This window comes from Ammospiza nelsoni, chromosome 2 (assembly GCF_027579445.1).
Source record: "Ammospiza nelsoni isolate bAmmNel1 chromosome 2, bAmmNel1.pri, whole genome shotgun sequence".
NCBI classification, from domain to species: Eukaryota; Metazoa; Chordata; class Aves; order Passeriformes; family Passerellidae; genus Ammospiza; species Ammospiza nelsoni.
This window is the reverse complement of record NC_080634.1, coordinates 27779628-27795947: the sequence shown is the minus strand read 5'-3', so window position 1 is coordinate 27795947 and position 16320 is coordinate 27779628. Positions and strand designations below refer to the sequence as shown.

The 16320-nt window shown below is 46.6% G+C and overlaps 1 protein-coding gene across 2 annotated transcripts; it reads right to left on the bottom strand.

Annotated features, from left to right (window-relative positions):
* Window positions 1-7926: 7926 nt before the first annotated feature.
* Window positions 7927-10584, bottom strand: TEX55 (testis expressed 55). Of its 2 annotated transcripts, none has more exons than XM_059466254.1 (4): window positions 10447-10584; window positions 9166-9612; window positions 8803-8865; window positions 7927-8128 (listed from the first exon to the last, which is right to left on the bottom strand). In XM_059466254.1, the coding sequence occupies exons 2-4, from the start codon at window positions 9328-9330 to the stop codon at window positions 8075-8077; spliced, it is 282 nt and encodes a 93-aa protein (XP_059322237.1). In that variant the 5' UTR covers window positions 9331-9612; window positions 10447-10584; the 3' UTR covers window positions 7927-8074. The 2 variants fall into 2 exon arrangements, with proteins under 2 accessions (XP_059322237.1, XP_059322236.1); XM_059466253.1 differs by having other exon boundaries at window positions 10301-10532.
* Window positions 10585-16320: the final 5736 nt, after the last annotated feature.

The following is a 16320-nucleotide window of genomic DNA, read 5'->3' as shown; positions in this document are numbered from 1 at the left end:
ATAAAGAACTGAGGTCAGGCAGGGAACTGCTTCCCCAGGGAGGTTTGGACTAGTATTCATAGTAATATTTGCACGAGTGGGTAAAGCCAATAACAAATTAAATCTCGGTACTCCACTGCTAACAATTAGACCAGCTACTCTTGCTCCCTTCCTCAGTGGTCTCAACCCAAAAGCATAGAGAAATAGTGGATTTTTGTAAAGATTAATCTTTATTGGCTCCTGCTACTGTTAATAAAGGAGACCCTCAGGGTGCCTTCTTGTACTCACTGGGAGAGATTTGGGCTCTAAATCTCACCCTAAGGATGTCTCTTACTGTGCTGACTACGAAGGGAATTTGTAGGAGAGCCTCAACACATGCCCAAGGCCAATTTCTGCAGAGGAAAATCCAGACCAAAGGATTTCCATTTTAGAGCGGCTGATCTCACCCAGGTCTTTCAGCAGCCCACAGGTCACATTTTTGAACACAGAAGAAGCAGAAGATAAAACAAGCACGGAGGAGCATGGGAGAGTGCAGAGGTCAAGCTGTGCCCCGACTCCCCTACCACCAGCAGGAGTTTCCCCTGGCAGGGAAGGGGAGCCAAGCCCAAGAGTGACGCTCCACAGCCAACACCCTTGAGGGCATAAAGGGTCAGCAAAAGGGACATGGTGTTCTCTTACATCTCATCTTCAGATGAGGGCAGGCCAGCCCACTCTGAAGAGGAGCCTGGCCACAGAATCATAGAATGGTTTGGGTTGGAAGGGACCTTAAAGATCATCCAGTTCTGACCTCCTGCCCTGGGCAGGCATGCCACTCACTAGATTAAGTTGCCCCATTCAGCCTGGCCTTGAACACTTCCAGGGATGAGGCATCCACAATTTCTCTGGGCAACTTGTTCCAGTGCCTCACCACCCTCTGAGTAAAGAATTTTTTCTTAACATGTAATCTAAACCTGCCCTCTTTCAGTTTCAAGCTATTGCCTCTTCTCCTATCACTACCTGCTGATATAAAAAGTCCTTCTCCCTACTTTTCATAAGTCCCTTGTACTGGAAGGCTTCAATGAGGTTTCCCCTAAGCCCTCTCTTCTCCAAGAGGAACAACCTCACCTCTGGCAGCCTGTCTTCATAGAGGAGGAGCTCACAGGGAAGGCTCATAGGAGGATAGAAATCTCTTTATGCCTTGGCAAATGATTGCCTGGGATTTGCAGAGGTCTTTGGCAGGAGAAAAGACTTTTGAGAAGGCAGAAATTTTCTGCTTGCCTTTTAGATAGCTTCTTTAAAAGGCTGTCCAGGGAAGATCTGCTAGATAGTGTCTCTGTATTGCTCTTGGTTATGAAACCTGGCCTCTGAAAGGCAGCATATGTCAATGTCAATACAGCCATTAGGATGCAATCCCACTCCCAAACAGCCTTGGCACTATGATGGTCCTTTACTACTGTTGGTTCAGTTGAGTTTCCCCTAACAGACTGGGAACAAGCTGTTCTGTCTGGATCTAGTAACTGCATTGTTCTTGCTGATGGTTAAAAACCTCTCTTCCAAAATCCCCTCTGTCAGTCATGAGCCACAACATGCTTCAAAGAAGTGATCTTTTTTTGGGAACATTTACTCCTTGTTTGCAAGGGGCCAAAGACACTTGTTCACATTGATTCCAGCTTATTATTGAAGAGTGTTTGGGGACACCTCATTCCTCCCAAACCCACTGCTTGCCTCCTCTGCATTAGCTGCATCTGATACAGAGGCCACAAAGGGCTGGCAGTGGAGCACTGCCATCTACATATGGTTGCCTGTCAGTACCCAGTTTCCAACACACTTGCTGCAAGCATATGTCTCATTTATCTCAGCATTTCCACCATCCACCTTGCCAGAGGGCTAGAGCACCCAGCAGAAAGAAGGAGGACAGTCAGTTAGAGCTGCATCACAGCAGTTTTGGCAGTGGGAGGAGCGGGAGCAGCAGAGGGGTGTTGGCTGGTGCAACACGGTGATGGAAATAAATAGCACCCGCCTGGGGCGAGTTTACTGTGCTCCCGGGGTGACAGCCTCTGCCTCGGAAAGGGTGTGGTTGATGTCTCACACATCAACTCATTGCCTTAACAGAACTGTAGGCACTGTCCAAAATTCTTCCACTGAAACTCTTTCAAGGTTCCAGTATCTAACAGGCAACTTCCCTGAGAAATCTGTGAGATTCAAACCCTGCTGTGCACCTGGGGTCTGACCCACTCAAGCCTGTACCGACCTGTACCTGGGTTTCAGTTTCAGGTGGATGATGGATGAGCTTGTGCTTTAGGCCATCTAGCCCTTCTACACACATCTTTTCGCCTCTGCTTGTAGCTACTCATGCCTCTGCCTAGCCTTTAGCAAAGGCTCAGCTGGTCTGTGCTGCCCTCTTATGGGCACACACAGGCAAGGTTACATTTTATTCTGGTTTTATTTTTTTTAGTTCAAGATGCTCTATAACCTGCTATTCCCACACTGTTTTTCCACATGTAATTTCTGACAAGCCAGGAAGGCTTAGAACAACTACTAAGAAGTCTATGTAAGCTAACTAGGAAAAGTTAGCTCAGCTTCTACCTTTCTAAAGGGCTTTGCTCTTAATTTACAAAGATTTAATCATCTAACGGGGCAAAACGTAGGGAGCTGTTGCTAAACTCCTCCCATATATGCTCCAATCTGCCAAGGCAAACATATATTTTAATCATGGCATCACACCATGGTCAAGGAGTGTCTCAAGATAGCTCTCTTACACTACCAAGGAATTCAGGCAACAGGGCCAAAAGCTGGGTTCTGCAATGGGCAGGGCTTGCTTTCAATACTATGGGGTTTCAGCAAACTGGCAATGGTGTCCTTTGCTGAATCTCCTTGCAAGGAGGCAGGATAATATGCTAGACCCAGGGTATACTTATACATATATTGTATAAACAATAACAGGATTGAACTGGCATCGATCTGCTCTTCAGAGGGACTGTCATGTTCATGATGTTTACGTAAATTTGAGACACTGTAAAAAACCTTTGAGTCTCTGACCATTTTCCTGCATGCAATACAGCCTTCCCTCCGATGTCTACTCACCTATTCAAACTTCAACAGCTCCTCAAGGTGGGAACTGTTTTTCTTCAAAGCCTGGTATGACATCTGTTTTTTCCATTAACAAACAACTGCAGCATTACACATCCTTTATTCACCCGTTTCCTGTTTTATGCTGGAAGCTAAGCTGAGGAACAGGAAGGAGGAAGGACAGAGGTCATCGCTTTTCCTTACCAACTCCCTAACCCTAACATGGATCCTGCCTCCCAGTTAATAATAATTTTTAAGGTTGGACCACATGATTCTAAATAAGGTATTTGCCTTAAAGACTTTCAAGTTTATAGTGAAGTTCTCATGGCAAGTGTAAACTGAGAGATGCACTCCCTTTGCTACAATGCTTCCCTTTTAATTTTGAGAACTGCACTAGATAGCTGTGCACCTTCATAACTCTGGCTCTGTGCAGCTATATGTTCCTCCACTTCTTGTCTCTTTAATGACAATGAAAAAGATGCTCATTTTGGTCTCAAAGTAACAATGTCAAAAAGAAAATGAGTCCATCTCATTGTTTGTTTCTTTCCTGGTATTATTCCAGTGCAGTTTATGATAGGACACCAGCAGTTTCTCCTCTCTTCTGCCCTGGAAGATAGTTTTCCCCAGACTCCTGGATGAATAAACCATGGAGATTTCCTTCCTAGTGCTTGAAACAATAGGGTCTGTGACAAAGGAGGGTGAGCTACCCCCATCTGTGAGAGGAGTTTCATGGGGAATTGAGATGATATCCTTGAGGGAGAAGAGCCACACCATTCATTCATACCAGGAATTTCTAAAACAGACCAACTACTGGGGTGTCCACAGTCAGTTTCCAGTGTTGAATTATATATACAGAAATCTCTCGCATCTGCTTTGCCTAAATTCATCTGTTCTGCAGTGACATTCCAGCCTACTGCCTTTCTCCAGGAGATGATGGATGAATATTCATCCAATCCACATCTCTTCAATAACTCAAAGTTCTTCTTTTAATTATTGTATGTCAAACCGTGGCTGTGAGCTTTTGGTGATGCTGCTACATCAGTGTTGTCCATAACAGTCCCCAAAAAAGGAATGCAGCCATGGATAATTCCTGACCTTAAGGAAATGTTTATTCATTTTTTCCTGCATTTATCTGGATGAAAGAATGGTCAAGAGAAGCTTTCTCTGGAATACAACCTGGAGGCATGTCAGACAGGGTTTGATCAATTTGCCTCAGTATATTCTCTTTCCAAGCACATTCTCCAGTGTTCAGCCTGGAGGAGCTCTCTTTAGCTAAGCTCTTTGTTGGACTTTACCCAGAGGTTATTTTCTTCCATTTCAGACATGAAAGCAGTTGCTACTGCCTACTATGAGTTCCACACGATTGTGAAACTTTGAAATCAATGGCATTCAACTAGCTTAAAGTTGGTGTTATATAGCAGTGATTCATATCCAGTGAGTCACAATGAAATGTCTCATGCTGTAAGCAGCTGCCCATTGAAGGGAGATCTTGCCTGTGCCCTCCACCTAAGAACCAGAGCAGAGGCTGTGTGAACTTTTCAGAGGATTTTTAATCAGTTGTTACAACTTTTTTCCCCCCATTGGTTAGAAGCAGTACACAGGCACCTCCAGTATTGCTGGAGCAATACTGGAGTATACTGGAGGCACCTGAGTGCTTTCAAGTTCCATACAGAGATGGCAGAAAAAAGAAACTGATGTTTTGGTCCAAGAGACCTATTTTATAGGGACTGCACTTTTCCTCCTGATTGGCTCCTCTGTGTCCTGCCTCTGGAGGAGCACAAGGTTCACAACAGAAACAGTCTGGGCACCATAAGACTATGCCATTTGGCAGATTAGATGGGTGTTGCACCTCTGTGTCTGTCCATGGATGAACAAAAAAATCTCTCCCTTGAAAAGAATGTGTTTTCTCAGTACCCAGCTCATACTGCAGAGGAATCATCCATGGGAACTACAAACTACCTCCAACTTCCACACCTTCCACTTCATGACTTATCCATTGGACGTACACAGAGATACACAGGTGTGGTAAACAGCCCAAACCACCCTTTCTAGAAGAATGCACTTCAGTGCACAGCCATTTCCCTTGTGGAGAGGAGAAAGAGCAAACAGCAGATGTTAGTCACGTTGCTTAGCACTCTGGAGGGCATTCAAATGTGCTGTGACTAGTGTGCTTTAAGGACTTATATGGAAGAGTTTCGGTTACACACGAGGAACTGCTAATTCCTTCTAAGCATTCAAGGCAAGAAATTTAATGACAGTTTAATGTCATGATGATAAATGTCCACTTACAAAGATGAAATAAGGATCCAATGGTTTTGGAAAGAAATTGTGGAAAAGGGACAGTCACTCTGGAATTAAGGCTACAGTAAAAGTTTCCATTTAAAATACAACTTTTCTTCTTTTCTTCAGCACAGAAAAGCCTTCTTGTACACAAACTGCAGTGCCTTAATGTGAAGTTGTTTTTTTCTAGAGCTAGAGTGTATTTCTCAGAATAATTCTGAAGTAGATGAAAAAATACAGCTGTGTGACACTACCTTAAACACGTAGTGTTTAAGGTTGTAATTTGCAAACATTCTGGAGGATGCTTTTTTGTTTTTATAAAATTAAGTTTGATCATCTGAGAGGTTTGAGGTAAAGGAAGTGACATTTCTGATCTAAGTCCTTGCTCAGAGATTATATCCCCCCCCACCCCCAACTCTGAATGCTGAAGGATTTTCCTTGGCCCACTGCCTTCCCCAGTCCCTACACATGCCATCTCCAGGCCCACAGACCTTATCCTGGGTACAGCCTCATTCATCTCTAGAAAACTGCTCCTCAATGGAGAAGGACCTCTCCTTAATAGAAAGAAAAGAACAGAAAACACTGTTTCTCTTTTCTGAGAAATAGACAAGACAGATGCTCTCTCTTATGTGTATTGGGGAGGAATTCTTGCTGCCACACAGCAACTTTGTTAGCATGAGATGAGGTGGCCAGGCCATCAAAGGAAAATTGTGGCCCTGAGATTACTGAGGAACACTGGGTAGGGCCTCTCTTGCAAAACTTCTGTCACCTGTAAGAAGACTGCTTTCCAGTTCATTTCAACCTACCTGGGAGAGGAATTAAGGATCTTCCCTTGCATAACTCCCTTAATGCTGACATGAAGTTGAAGGCATATACTTATAGTCTGAGAATGTATTACAGGTCAAAAGCTTTTTGTAAGCAAAAGACAACAACAAACTACAATACCCAAATGACAGAGGCAGGAAATACACAGTGAAGGCTGTACCCCAAGGCATCCTAATCCTGCTCTACAACAAAATTCAAAGACATGTCAGCTTCTCCATCTCCTGTGACAATGTGCTGACAAATGACCATAGAGACAAGAAAGCTTCAAACACTATCTTCATCTTCCATACATTTCCTGTTCCACAGAGATACATTAGGACAGGGCATGTATGCATTGTTTTTCAGCCTGATACATTTTTGGTCAAGAATTTGTAAGCAGATCAATCTCAGATTCTCAGTGTCAGATTTTTCCAGTTGCTGGAGATAAGTAGGGATTTCAAAAGCATCTCACTGCTGCAGTGGCATCTAGATGCTTAAGTATACATTAAAATTCTTATAAAACCAATGAAAATTTAATCTGAATTGTGAGCCATCTTCAGGCTCACAATAACCTTGAAAAACTCCCTTGCCTATGAATGACAGGGGTGCTTACCTGTTTTCAATCTTGAAACACGAGTTAACTGATCCTTTTTGAGAAACTCAGCTAGAAAGGAAACTCATCTCACACATGGAATTTGTATGCCAAATACTTGCCCTCTGTTATTCCCAGACTTTTGGCGCCTAAGCTGTGTCGGGTAGAATCACACATTCCAATCATCATACATTATTTTTTTAAAAATAGATGGAAGTTTTTATGGTGCCCTCTACATAGCCATAGAAACAGTCATTTGGGAAGACACCACCATTCATCAGGAAATTAGAGCACTTGGCTAAACAACAGAAAAGCCTGTAGTGACATAAAAACCCTTTCTGGGATCTATTGCATATAAGACAATATATTAAGCCAAAATAACAGTATGCTCTGTTGCACATTTTCAATAATTGTCAGGCAAGAGACAAGAAAAAGAAAAAAAAAGGTTTTTTTTACAGGGTAGAAGCAAACACTTGGATAGTATGAAAATTAGAATTGTAATTGTTTCAAAAACCAAACACAGTTCAAATGATGTGCTTGCGAAATGTATCTTGACTCTTAATTCTCTGGGCTACCAGTGCTTGGTTTTGGATTGTTTGCTTTTATTCACCTCCCACATTCCTGAGTGACAATGTCTCCTGAAAGCATAAAGGGTGTGTGCAACTGTTGCTTTACTGTTCTGGTTAAACACCCTACTTACAATGATACAGGCAGGGCCACCCCAAAAAGCAGAGTGATCATTGTCCAGCAGGGGTGATTAAGGGTGAGACAGCTGTACCCAGTGTGTGGAAGAGGCAGAGAGACAACTTCTTGCATAAGAGGAGCTCTGGGGGCAGTGGGAAAGCCCAGACACAAACTATCAAAGTATGAGATAGGCATTGGTGCTGCTGCATAACTGGACACAGTAAGCCACCAATGCAGCATGAGAAAAGAAGGCTGTGGGTTGTCCAGGGCTGCTTTTTAACTCCACTTGCATTTGTCCTTGCATTGTCTGAGCTGTGAGGTTTCTCTGCACAGAGAGGCAGAGTGTGGATTGGCCTAAATGTGAGATTTATGCATTTATATGCCTAGAAGTTCAGCAGACCTGCCTCTTCAAGATGTGCCATATGCGCATGCAGATCCATGCACACTTAGATCTCAGTCTGTGATTCCAAACCAAAACTTGGTTGCAGGATTTAGACCCAAGGGGAAGCACAAGCATACAAAACAGATAAACCAGGCAAGAGACAGACAAGCAGATCTTTTCCAAGTTATTGCTAATGACTACACGGTGCTGGGAAGGCATGGTGTGGCAATACCACAACAGCAGGGTAAATGGGGACCAAAAGGAGTGCACAAGCCTTCTTCTAGAAACACCTACACATCTCCGTTCTATTCCGATAGTTTCTCCGGTTCTGCTTGCCTGGCATTTATCATAGACTGCACCTGGGCAAAAGGAAAATGGAAAGAGTCATTTGGGAGCTTATTTGCTTTCACACTGATGCCCAGAACTGACCCTGCCATTCCTCTGGAGGTTTTGTGCTTAGTGCACCATGAACCCAGCAGCAAACCTCCAAGATGGTGCCTCTCCTGACTGACTGGAGGGCAATGAAGGAAGACACCCACTCTTTTCCTCTGTCTGCTTTCTTTCTTCTAACCTCCTCCTCCTCCTCCTCCCAAGAAGCAATCCACACTTCTAACTCACTCCCAAACTATTGTCTCACTTCACTGACTTTGAATTACCTGTGTTTTAATACACTTCAGGATCAGCAGAGACAGCTCTCTTGAATAGGGGGGTGTGGGCAGAAAAAGTGCTCCCTCCCAGATTGGGATAGAGGCAGCTAGAAAAGGGTCACAGAGACCTCTGTCATTAAGCTTCCCTCACCTCTCAGGTAATTCAGGGCACACTCACCCCATTCTTCCCCCACCCTCCCATACCTTTCCTTCCTCTCAGAGCACACATGGTCCCTTGCACCCCAGGCCCTCTGCTGCTGCCTGTGCTTTTCTCCCTCCCAAGACAGCAGACACACAGTCAGGGAAACAGTCCTGGGCTGACCATGACTCTGGTGTGCTCTGCAAAGCTGACCCTGTTCCCACAGAGCCCCAGCAAGGCACCCTACCTCCAGCAATATGAACTGCAAGGGGTCATCAGGCTTATGGATCAGCAGTTTTTCTGTGATATCCTGAGACAGAGACAAACAGGAGGAAAGAATTATTGATCTTTGGATAGATGGGTGCCTGCACTTCCTGTTCCAATGCCATCTGCATTTTAAAAGGCAAGAATCTCTTCAGACACCAAAGATGATCTAGGGTCCTTTTCTACTGCTTTTTCCTTAAGTAATACCTAAGACAGGACAAGGAGGGATCTGGGGAAGGGATAATTTGATTCAAGCTAACTTTAGGCCAAGCTCCTCATGTAAGGCTCTGGAAGAAGAAATTCCTCATGTAAGGCTCTGGAAGAAGATAAGAAATATGTATTTCACCTGAAATAGCTGTAGAATTTTATGTTCCTCCACATAATTCATGGCAACTTGATAGGGGTCTCCAAAATCCTCTGGATTCTCCAATGATTCAAATGCAATCTCTGCTGCTGACAACACAGCCTCAACGGTGTTACTGCCATCCTGTGTGGATTCAGAGGTGTGCATCTTGACTTTGAAACCTGGAAGTTCACCCACAGGTGATCTGATCTCAGGTGAGCTTTCCCTGGATGCAGACTATACAATGAGCTGGAAGTGGTGCTCGGAATGGGGTGGCTTCTTGATAGCCAGCTGGTCTGCAGATAGTGGCAATTCCACTACAGACGGCTGGGCTGCAGATGCTGGTGTTTCCACACCACGTGAGTCATCCAGTGATGTTGGGGATTCAGCTATGGGTGTGTGGTCCTCAGATTCCTCCACTTCAGATTCTGAGTGATGATCGAACCCTTGCTACAACATTTAGCAGATAAAGAACAAGAGTTTTTAAAACATCTACCTCCACAGACTAGACTTAGCATATTACTCCATCCTCTGCAAATATGCTGCAGAGGATGGAGTAATATGCACACTTAAAGCATGCACTAACAGGGTTTTTTTCTGTGACTGGCTCCACCTGCACCTTCTGCATGATCACCGGAACTTTACTTAAGCTCTGGCTGCAGCCTTCAGAGCTGAACTGTGCAGCAGTTGTATCAGTGCCTGATCCTCGCTGACTAGTTTTCCTAGGGTGACTCTGAGTGTATATTCTAGGTATCTTTGTGTCTATGGAAGTCCCTTGGATGGATCCCAGACCGACCCATGGATCCCATGACCTTTCCTCGCCTGTGCCTGTTGGTGACCCCTCTGATGTCTGCGCTGTGGCTGCCCTCAGCTCCTGCCTCATTCCCTGCTTAGAATGAAACACCTCCAGGTTTGCTCCCTGACAGCAGAAGCCGAAATTTGGGCAGGCTTTGCCCATGTACCCCTTGAGCAGCTGGACTGCGCTGTGTCCATGCCCCTCACTCCCATCCCTAGACCTGTGACTGAGTGCGGGCAGTCTGGCCCTGTTTCTTTCTCCCATCCCGAGTCCCGGCTGCTGCAATGTAGCCTGAGGCGGGGTGCTGGGGGAGGACCGAGGGGGATCAGGAGCTGCGCTCACCCTCCTGGAACCGGGAGGGAGGGTGCTGTTCCTGCTGACAACGGGGTTCGCTCCGAGCAGAAGGGAGGCCGTGTGAGGCCGGGCCGGGCCGGGCGGTGCAGCCCGGGAAGCGGGGGGAGCGGTTCCCGGCCGGGGCTCTCCCTCACCTGCCCCCGGCTCTGCAGGGAAGGGCAGGGGGCGCTTCGCCCCCCGCCTGCGCCGGCTCTTTCTGCCGCTCGCCGCTCGCCGTAGCCAGGGGAGAGGTAGGTGAGTGGGTGGGCGCGGGAAGCCGCGGCGGTTGCCGGGGTAACCGCCGTCACGTGCCTCGGCGCGCGGCGCGGCTGGCGTCACGCGGGCGGCTGAGGGCAGCGCGGCCATCTTGGGTGAGGGCGAAGCTCCAGGGCGGGGCTCCAGGGCGGGGCTCCAGGGCAGGGCTCCAGGGCGGAGCTCCAGTGCAGGGCTCCAGGGCGGAGTTCCAGGGCGGGGTTCCAGGGCGGGGCTCCAGTGCAGGGCTCCAGGGCGGAGTTCCAGGGCAGGGCTCCAGGGCGGAGTTCCAGGGCGGGGTTCCAGGGCGGAGCTCCAGGGCCGGGGGGCGGGAATCCCGGAGTTCATCGGTGGGAAAAGATCCGCGAGTCCAGCCGGTGACCGAGCGCCACAATGCCTGCTGGACCATGGCAGTAAGTGGCTTGTCCAGTCTTTGCTTAATCATTTCCAGGGACGGTGGCTCCACCACCTCCCTGGACAGCCCATTCCGATGTCTAATCATGTTTTCTGTGAAGATATTTGTCCAATCTGAGCCTCTCCTGGCACAGCTTGACTCTGTCCTCTTGTCCTATCGCTGGTTGCCTGGCAGAAGAGACCAGCCCCCACCTGGCTACAATCTGTTTACAAGTGGTTGGAGAGAGGGATAAGGCCCCCTGAGCTTCCTTTCCTCCAGGCTGAGCATCCCCCAGCTCCCTGAGCTGCTCCTTGTAGGACTTGTCTCCAAACCCTTCACCAGCTCCATTGCCTTCTCTGGACTCTGTCCAGCACCTCAGTGTCTTGTCGTTAAGGACTCCAGAAGTGGGCTCGATTCAGAAGAGACAGGATTTGAGGAGTGGCCTGCCCAGGGCTAAGTACAGGGGGACAATCACTGCCCTGGTCCTGCTGCTCACACAATTCCTCATACAGGCCAGGATGTCACTGGTGCTGATGCCTGGTCCTGGCCCTCATCCTGGCTCTGGCTCTGGTTCTGGTTCTAGTTCTGGTCTCAGTCCTGGAAAAGGACATGTCAAATAGCTTGTGCAGGAAGGCAGGGAAGTAAGAGGTAGGGTAGTAGAGTGCCGAGAGAAATATTTCCATGTACATTGATGTGAGAGGTACTTTGTCCTGTCCTCAGTTTTACACAGATCCAGACAGTTTGTGTTCTGCGTGATGAACTTCGTCAGAAAAAGCAAATAAACAGACTGCCAGTTTTCCCCAAAGAGGAGATGAAAGGAGAAAGATAAAAGCTCTGCTGGGTTACCACAGTAACCAGCTTCTGACATATTCTGGTTCATGCTCCAGTCTGACAAGAGCTGGCTTTGAAACAACTGGCTGAAAATGCCATGGGGGCTTATGGGGATGAGAGGAGGGGAGATACAGGACTTCAAAAGCTGTTCTAAACTTACAGATGTCACTTCCATTCAGAGCAGTTCACTTTGTGTGTGTTTTTCAGGTTATGCCATTGGCCTTTTGAGAGAATGTCTGTCTAACTGCTCCAGTGCCAGGTTCATGACAGTGCTGTCCATATCCTCAGCCACACTGGCCACTCAGATCCTCTTGCACTGGAGCACTGCTGTTTGCACTCATGGGATGCCAGGTCATTCCCTCTCTGATCCCTTCTTGCATTTCCCATTTCTCCGTGTGACAGTGATGGTTCCAGACAGCATGGGACTGCCGGCTTTTTGTAAGTGCTGATGCAGTTTTATCAGAAGGAGGCATCTTGATATCAGTTGTGTGTTGGGGTGGTTGTGTGCTGAGCCATCCCCGAGCTGTGTTCTCCACAGCATGACTCTCTGCAGGAGTTCTCCCATGGGTTTCTCCTCTCTATCTTCTACTGGACGGAACTAAGCAGTTCTCAGCTGCCTGCTGGCTTCAAATAGTGTCATGCTGTGGGTAAATCTCGAGCCCCATGTGTTCCTTTCATCTGTGCCTCATTGGTAAGCAGCAGATCTCTCCATTTCCAGCCCCACTGCCTACTGCAGGGATCTGGCTGCTGGGTCTGGAAAGCTAGGATTTTGCACAGGGAAGTAAGATGAATGACTCTATTAAATAAACATCACTGCTCTGTTTATTCTTTCAAAAGAACAAATTAAAAAAAACAGAAGATGCATTTTAAATGCATTAAAAATTCTGAGCAAAATAATGCCTTAAATACAATGCTCATGTAAGATAAATCACATGGCTTTTTTCTACACAGGCACATGGAAAGCAAAAGCATATTATTATATCATTATTTATATGGCACCATATGCTAAGTCTGGAACTTAAAGACTTTGAAATAAATAAGAAAACACCAGCTGCAGATTAGCAATACACTCCTTTATTGGGAGTCACTGTGTAACTGTGGCTATCATTCCTGCTGTTAAGTTAAAACTTAAATAAATTGTCAGAGAAATAAGATAGCCATTAGAGATTCAGTGTCTGTCTCCTGGGGGCGCTTTTTCTAACAGCTGTAACAAAGACATGCTGCTGGTTTTGTCCTATCTCTGTAGTAACTCACTGCATTTGTCCCTGCAGTATCGCACAGTTGTTCAGCAGAGATGGTTGAGCTGCTCACTATAAATAATGTTGGTTAACAATGCGGCCCCTTTTGGGTTAATAAATTACGCTCAAACCACTCTTGAGCCTCTTTGATTGGTTTCTTGCAAGTCTGCAGTGGAGAGTTGGAAGAAATCACTTTCCACAGTCTGTTTACTTTGAATATTTCTTCTTATTTTATTGAGCCGTAAATATATGTATATAATAGCCAAACCCTGAAAGTGCCTATCTCAAATTCCGGTCGTCTCATCTGCTACTTGAAAATCGTAATGAGATGCATGGGATGAAACATATCAGCAAATTTAAATGTCATTGCTTAAAGGGGCAGAGGGCTTTGGTCAGCACCATGCTGGGAGATTTGTTCCTCTCCTTTGTGTGGGATTTGCTGTCCAAAGCTGGGGTTTTCCCCTGGCTGAGGTTGGTGGCCAAAGCAGGGAGCTCACCTGCCACATGATCCGTGAGCTGTGGCAGCCCAGTCGATACCCACAGCCAGGGCCTCGTTCTTCTCTGCACACTGCAGCCCCAAAACTCTCTGACCTGTGCTTCTGCACAGGTGTGGCCAGACATAGTTAAAGCCTTCCTGACCTCTGGTGAACAAAGAGTAGCTTCAGGTCACGGAACAATGATCAAAAACACCCCCCAGGCTGTGAGGCAGAGGCTTGGGGTCCTTGGAGAGACATCTCTGCTCGTCTGTGTCCTGATCGCACTCTCTGGGGGTCATAAGGTTGCCCTGCACGTTGGTTCCTTACCTCAGTGGTAGGTTAATTGTTCTGCTCTCGATCCAGAGCATTTTGAGAAAAAAAAACAGGTGTTAGTGCAAGAGAGTGGAGAAAGCCAGCTTGTGCACGAGGTAGAGGGCTGGGCTGCAAGGGGAAGAGAGGTGTCTGGGGCTGCGGGTTTGCATCCAGACTGCTCCTGTACCAGCAAACTTTGGTGTGGGTGTACTTCTGGCAGCGATGTTGAAGAAGAGACACCTGTACCCAGGTGTCTGTGCTTGTTCAGGTGGCTCTGAGTGTTTATGTGCCGGCAAATGCATCTATCTCTTCCCCCAGCACTTGTGCAGTTCGGGCTCTGCCCGCATTTCCCAGCAGAGAGCAGCAGAGCCTCGTAGCTGCTCGCAGGGCCTCGGAGTGCGGCAGTCTCCGGGACCTTCTGGCAGCACTGGCCTCCGCAAGGCACAGCAGTAAACCTTCGCTGGGCTCGCAGGCGTGTCAGGCATTGGTTTGCCTACACCAAGAGCATTGGTGTGGGCAAACAGAAGACACATCCTCTCAATAGCGAAGATTTGGGGCTTTCCTGAAGACCAAGATGTTTGCAGAAATCAGTGAGACCTTTCTTGAAAGGGTGTTTTCCGAATTTTCTTTCTGCTCGAAGTTTCCTGAAAGGGAGTGCCTCAAGTATGGCTTCAGAAAGTGGGGGCAACAGGATAAGCAAACCTCCTTCATAGATGACCAGCACAGACTAGGTAACCCCTCAAGGTCTCCTTCAGGCCAGCCTTCAGCAGTGCAGGAAAGAGATGTGTTATTAGCTTCTGTATTTGGAAATATTTGCTTTGGGAACCTGTTTAGCCAACCTTAGATTTAACCCTTTCTGTTAAAAATAAAGTTTCAGCTGACTATTTTCCCCTCATTTGAAACGTTACCAGGAATGTTACTGGAGATAAAGATGAATGAAAATGTGGGATAATTTCTTTGCCAAGGTGTCAAAACGAATTAATCTGTGTCTAGTTTAGATAACATTCTCAAGGAAAACAAGACTTATTTCCCTGTTTGGAAGTTTCCCTGCTTTTCCTATGGCAGTTAAATAAGTAAAATTTGGAATTGTATTAGAAGGTCCTCAAAAATATTAACTGGGACTGGTTTTGTCATTCCTTAATTGTCTCATTCTAGTTCCTAAAACTATTATGGTTTTATACATTCTCTTGGAAAATAATCACAGACCTTCTGGGAGGCCCAGTCCTTGTAAGGCAGAGGGCTGAAGTTTGGTCTCACTATCACATGGCATGAGAGAGGGGATGATGCTGTGTTCTGGCTGAAGTCCACAAGAAAGCTTCATCCAATCCCATCTTCATCAGCTGTGAAACTCCGGAAGGAATGAGGGGTCCAGACGTGAAGTTCAGCGGAGGGAGTGGTGCCTGTGGAGGATATTGGCCAGAAGGACAGCAGCTGGGTACTGGGAAGACTCCAGTTTGCCTTTTTGCTCCATCCTGCAAACACTGCCTCATCACTGTGCTCCTCTCTGCTGTGAACCCATTCCTGGCATTGGAACAGGGAGGCAGGCATGATACAGAACAGGATTTTGGAAGGGAAATGTATCACGCAGTGACAGCAAGGCCCTGGATAATCCTGTCAGTAGGTTCCTCTTGAAGAGGCTGTATTCCACAGATGGTTGTGAGGGGCTTTCTGCATTCCTCAAAGCCTTGTGGCCACAGTACCCTCTTCACCCTCCCTTCTGCACACCCCCTTACTAGGCTTGTATGCCAAGCTAATTTAAAATGTGATGCAGACCACCTCAGCCCTGAGGTCACTCAGCTGGCCCACGCAGCCTCCCACCACTCACCCCAGGTAGGATCTGTCCTTCTTTATTTGTGCAAATGATACTTTGTCTTTGAATTGTAGCTGTACATGGGAAAGGTGCAATTAGCTGCTGCAAGGAGCCAGGCCTGTCTGCCTTCCCTTGTTTAACAGAGGCTTTAATTAAAGACCCCCTGATGCTAGAAAGGCACATTAATTATTCATCTGAAAACATTTACATAGAGTCCCCCGTTTCCCTTCTTCAATAAATTATCAGCTTCACATCTCCATAATTCATCGAAATGACTAAAAATACATTGTCTCAGCCTCCATCACCTCCCTTTTCACTTTGTCTATTCCGACTGTGATGGGTTCAGTATCTTAATGTGAAGGTCTCCTACTGCTCTTAAGTAAAAAGGGAGGATGGAATACAAGGGGGAGAGGGAGAGGGAAAGATTTGTCCCCTGATGGGAGTCATGCAGATGGCAGTAATTTTTGTTTTTTTTCTTTCCCACAAAACTGGCATGATCCTGAGGTTTGAAGAAGCTCATTGACTGTTTCTAATAAGGAAAAAATCACTTAGAGGAGAAGAAAATATGTTTCCAGGGGCAGAAGAGGTCTGGGTTTAGATATTTTCTATGCTCAGATGTAGACAGCCTGTGTGATCCTTAGCCCAGCAGTTAATCTCCCTAGATCATCTCTGTACCTCACCTGTAGACCAGGCCAGCAGTTGCCTCTCTGCCTGGT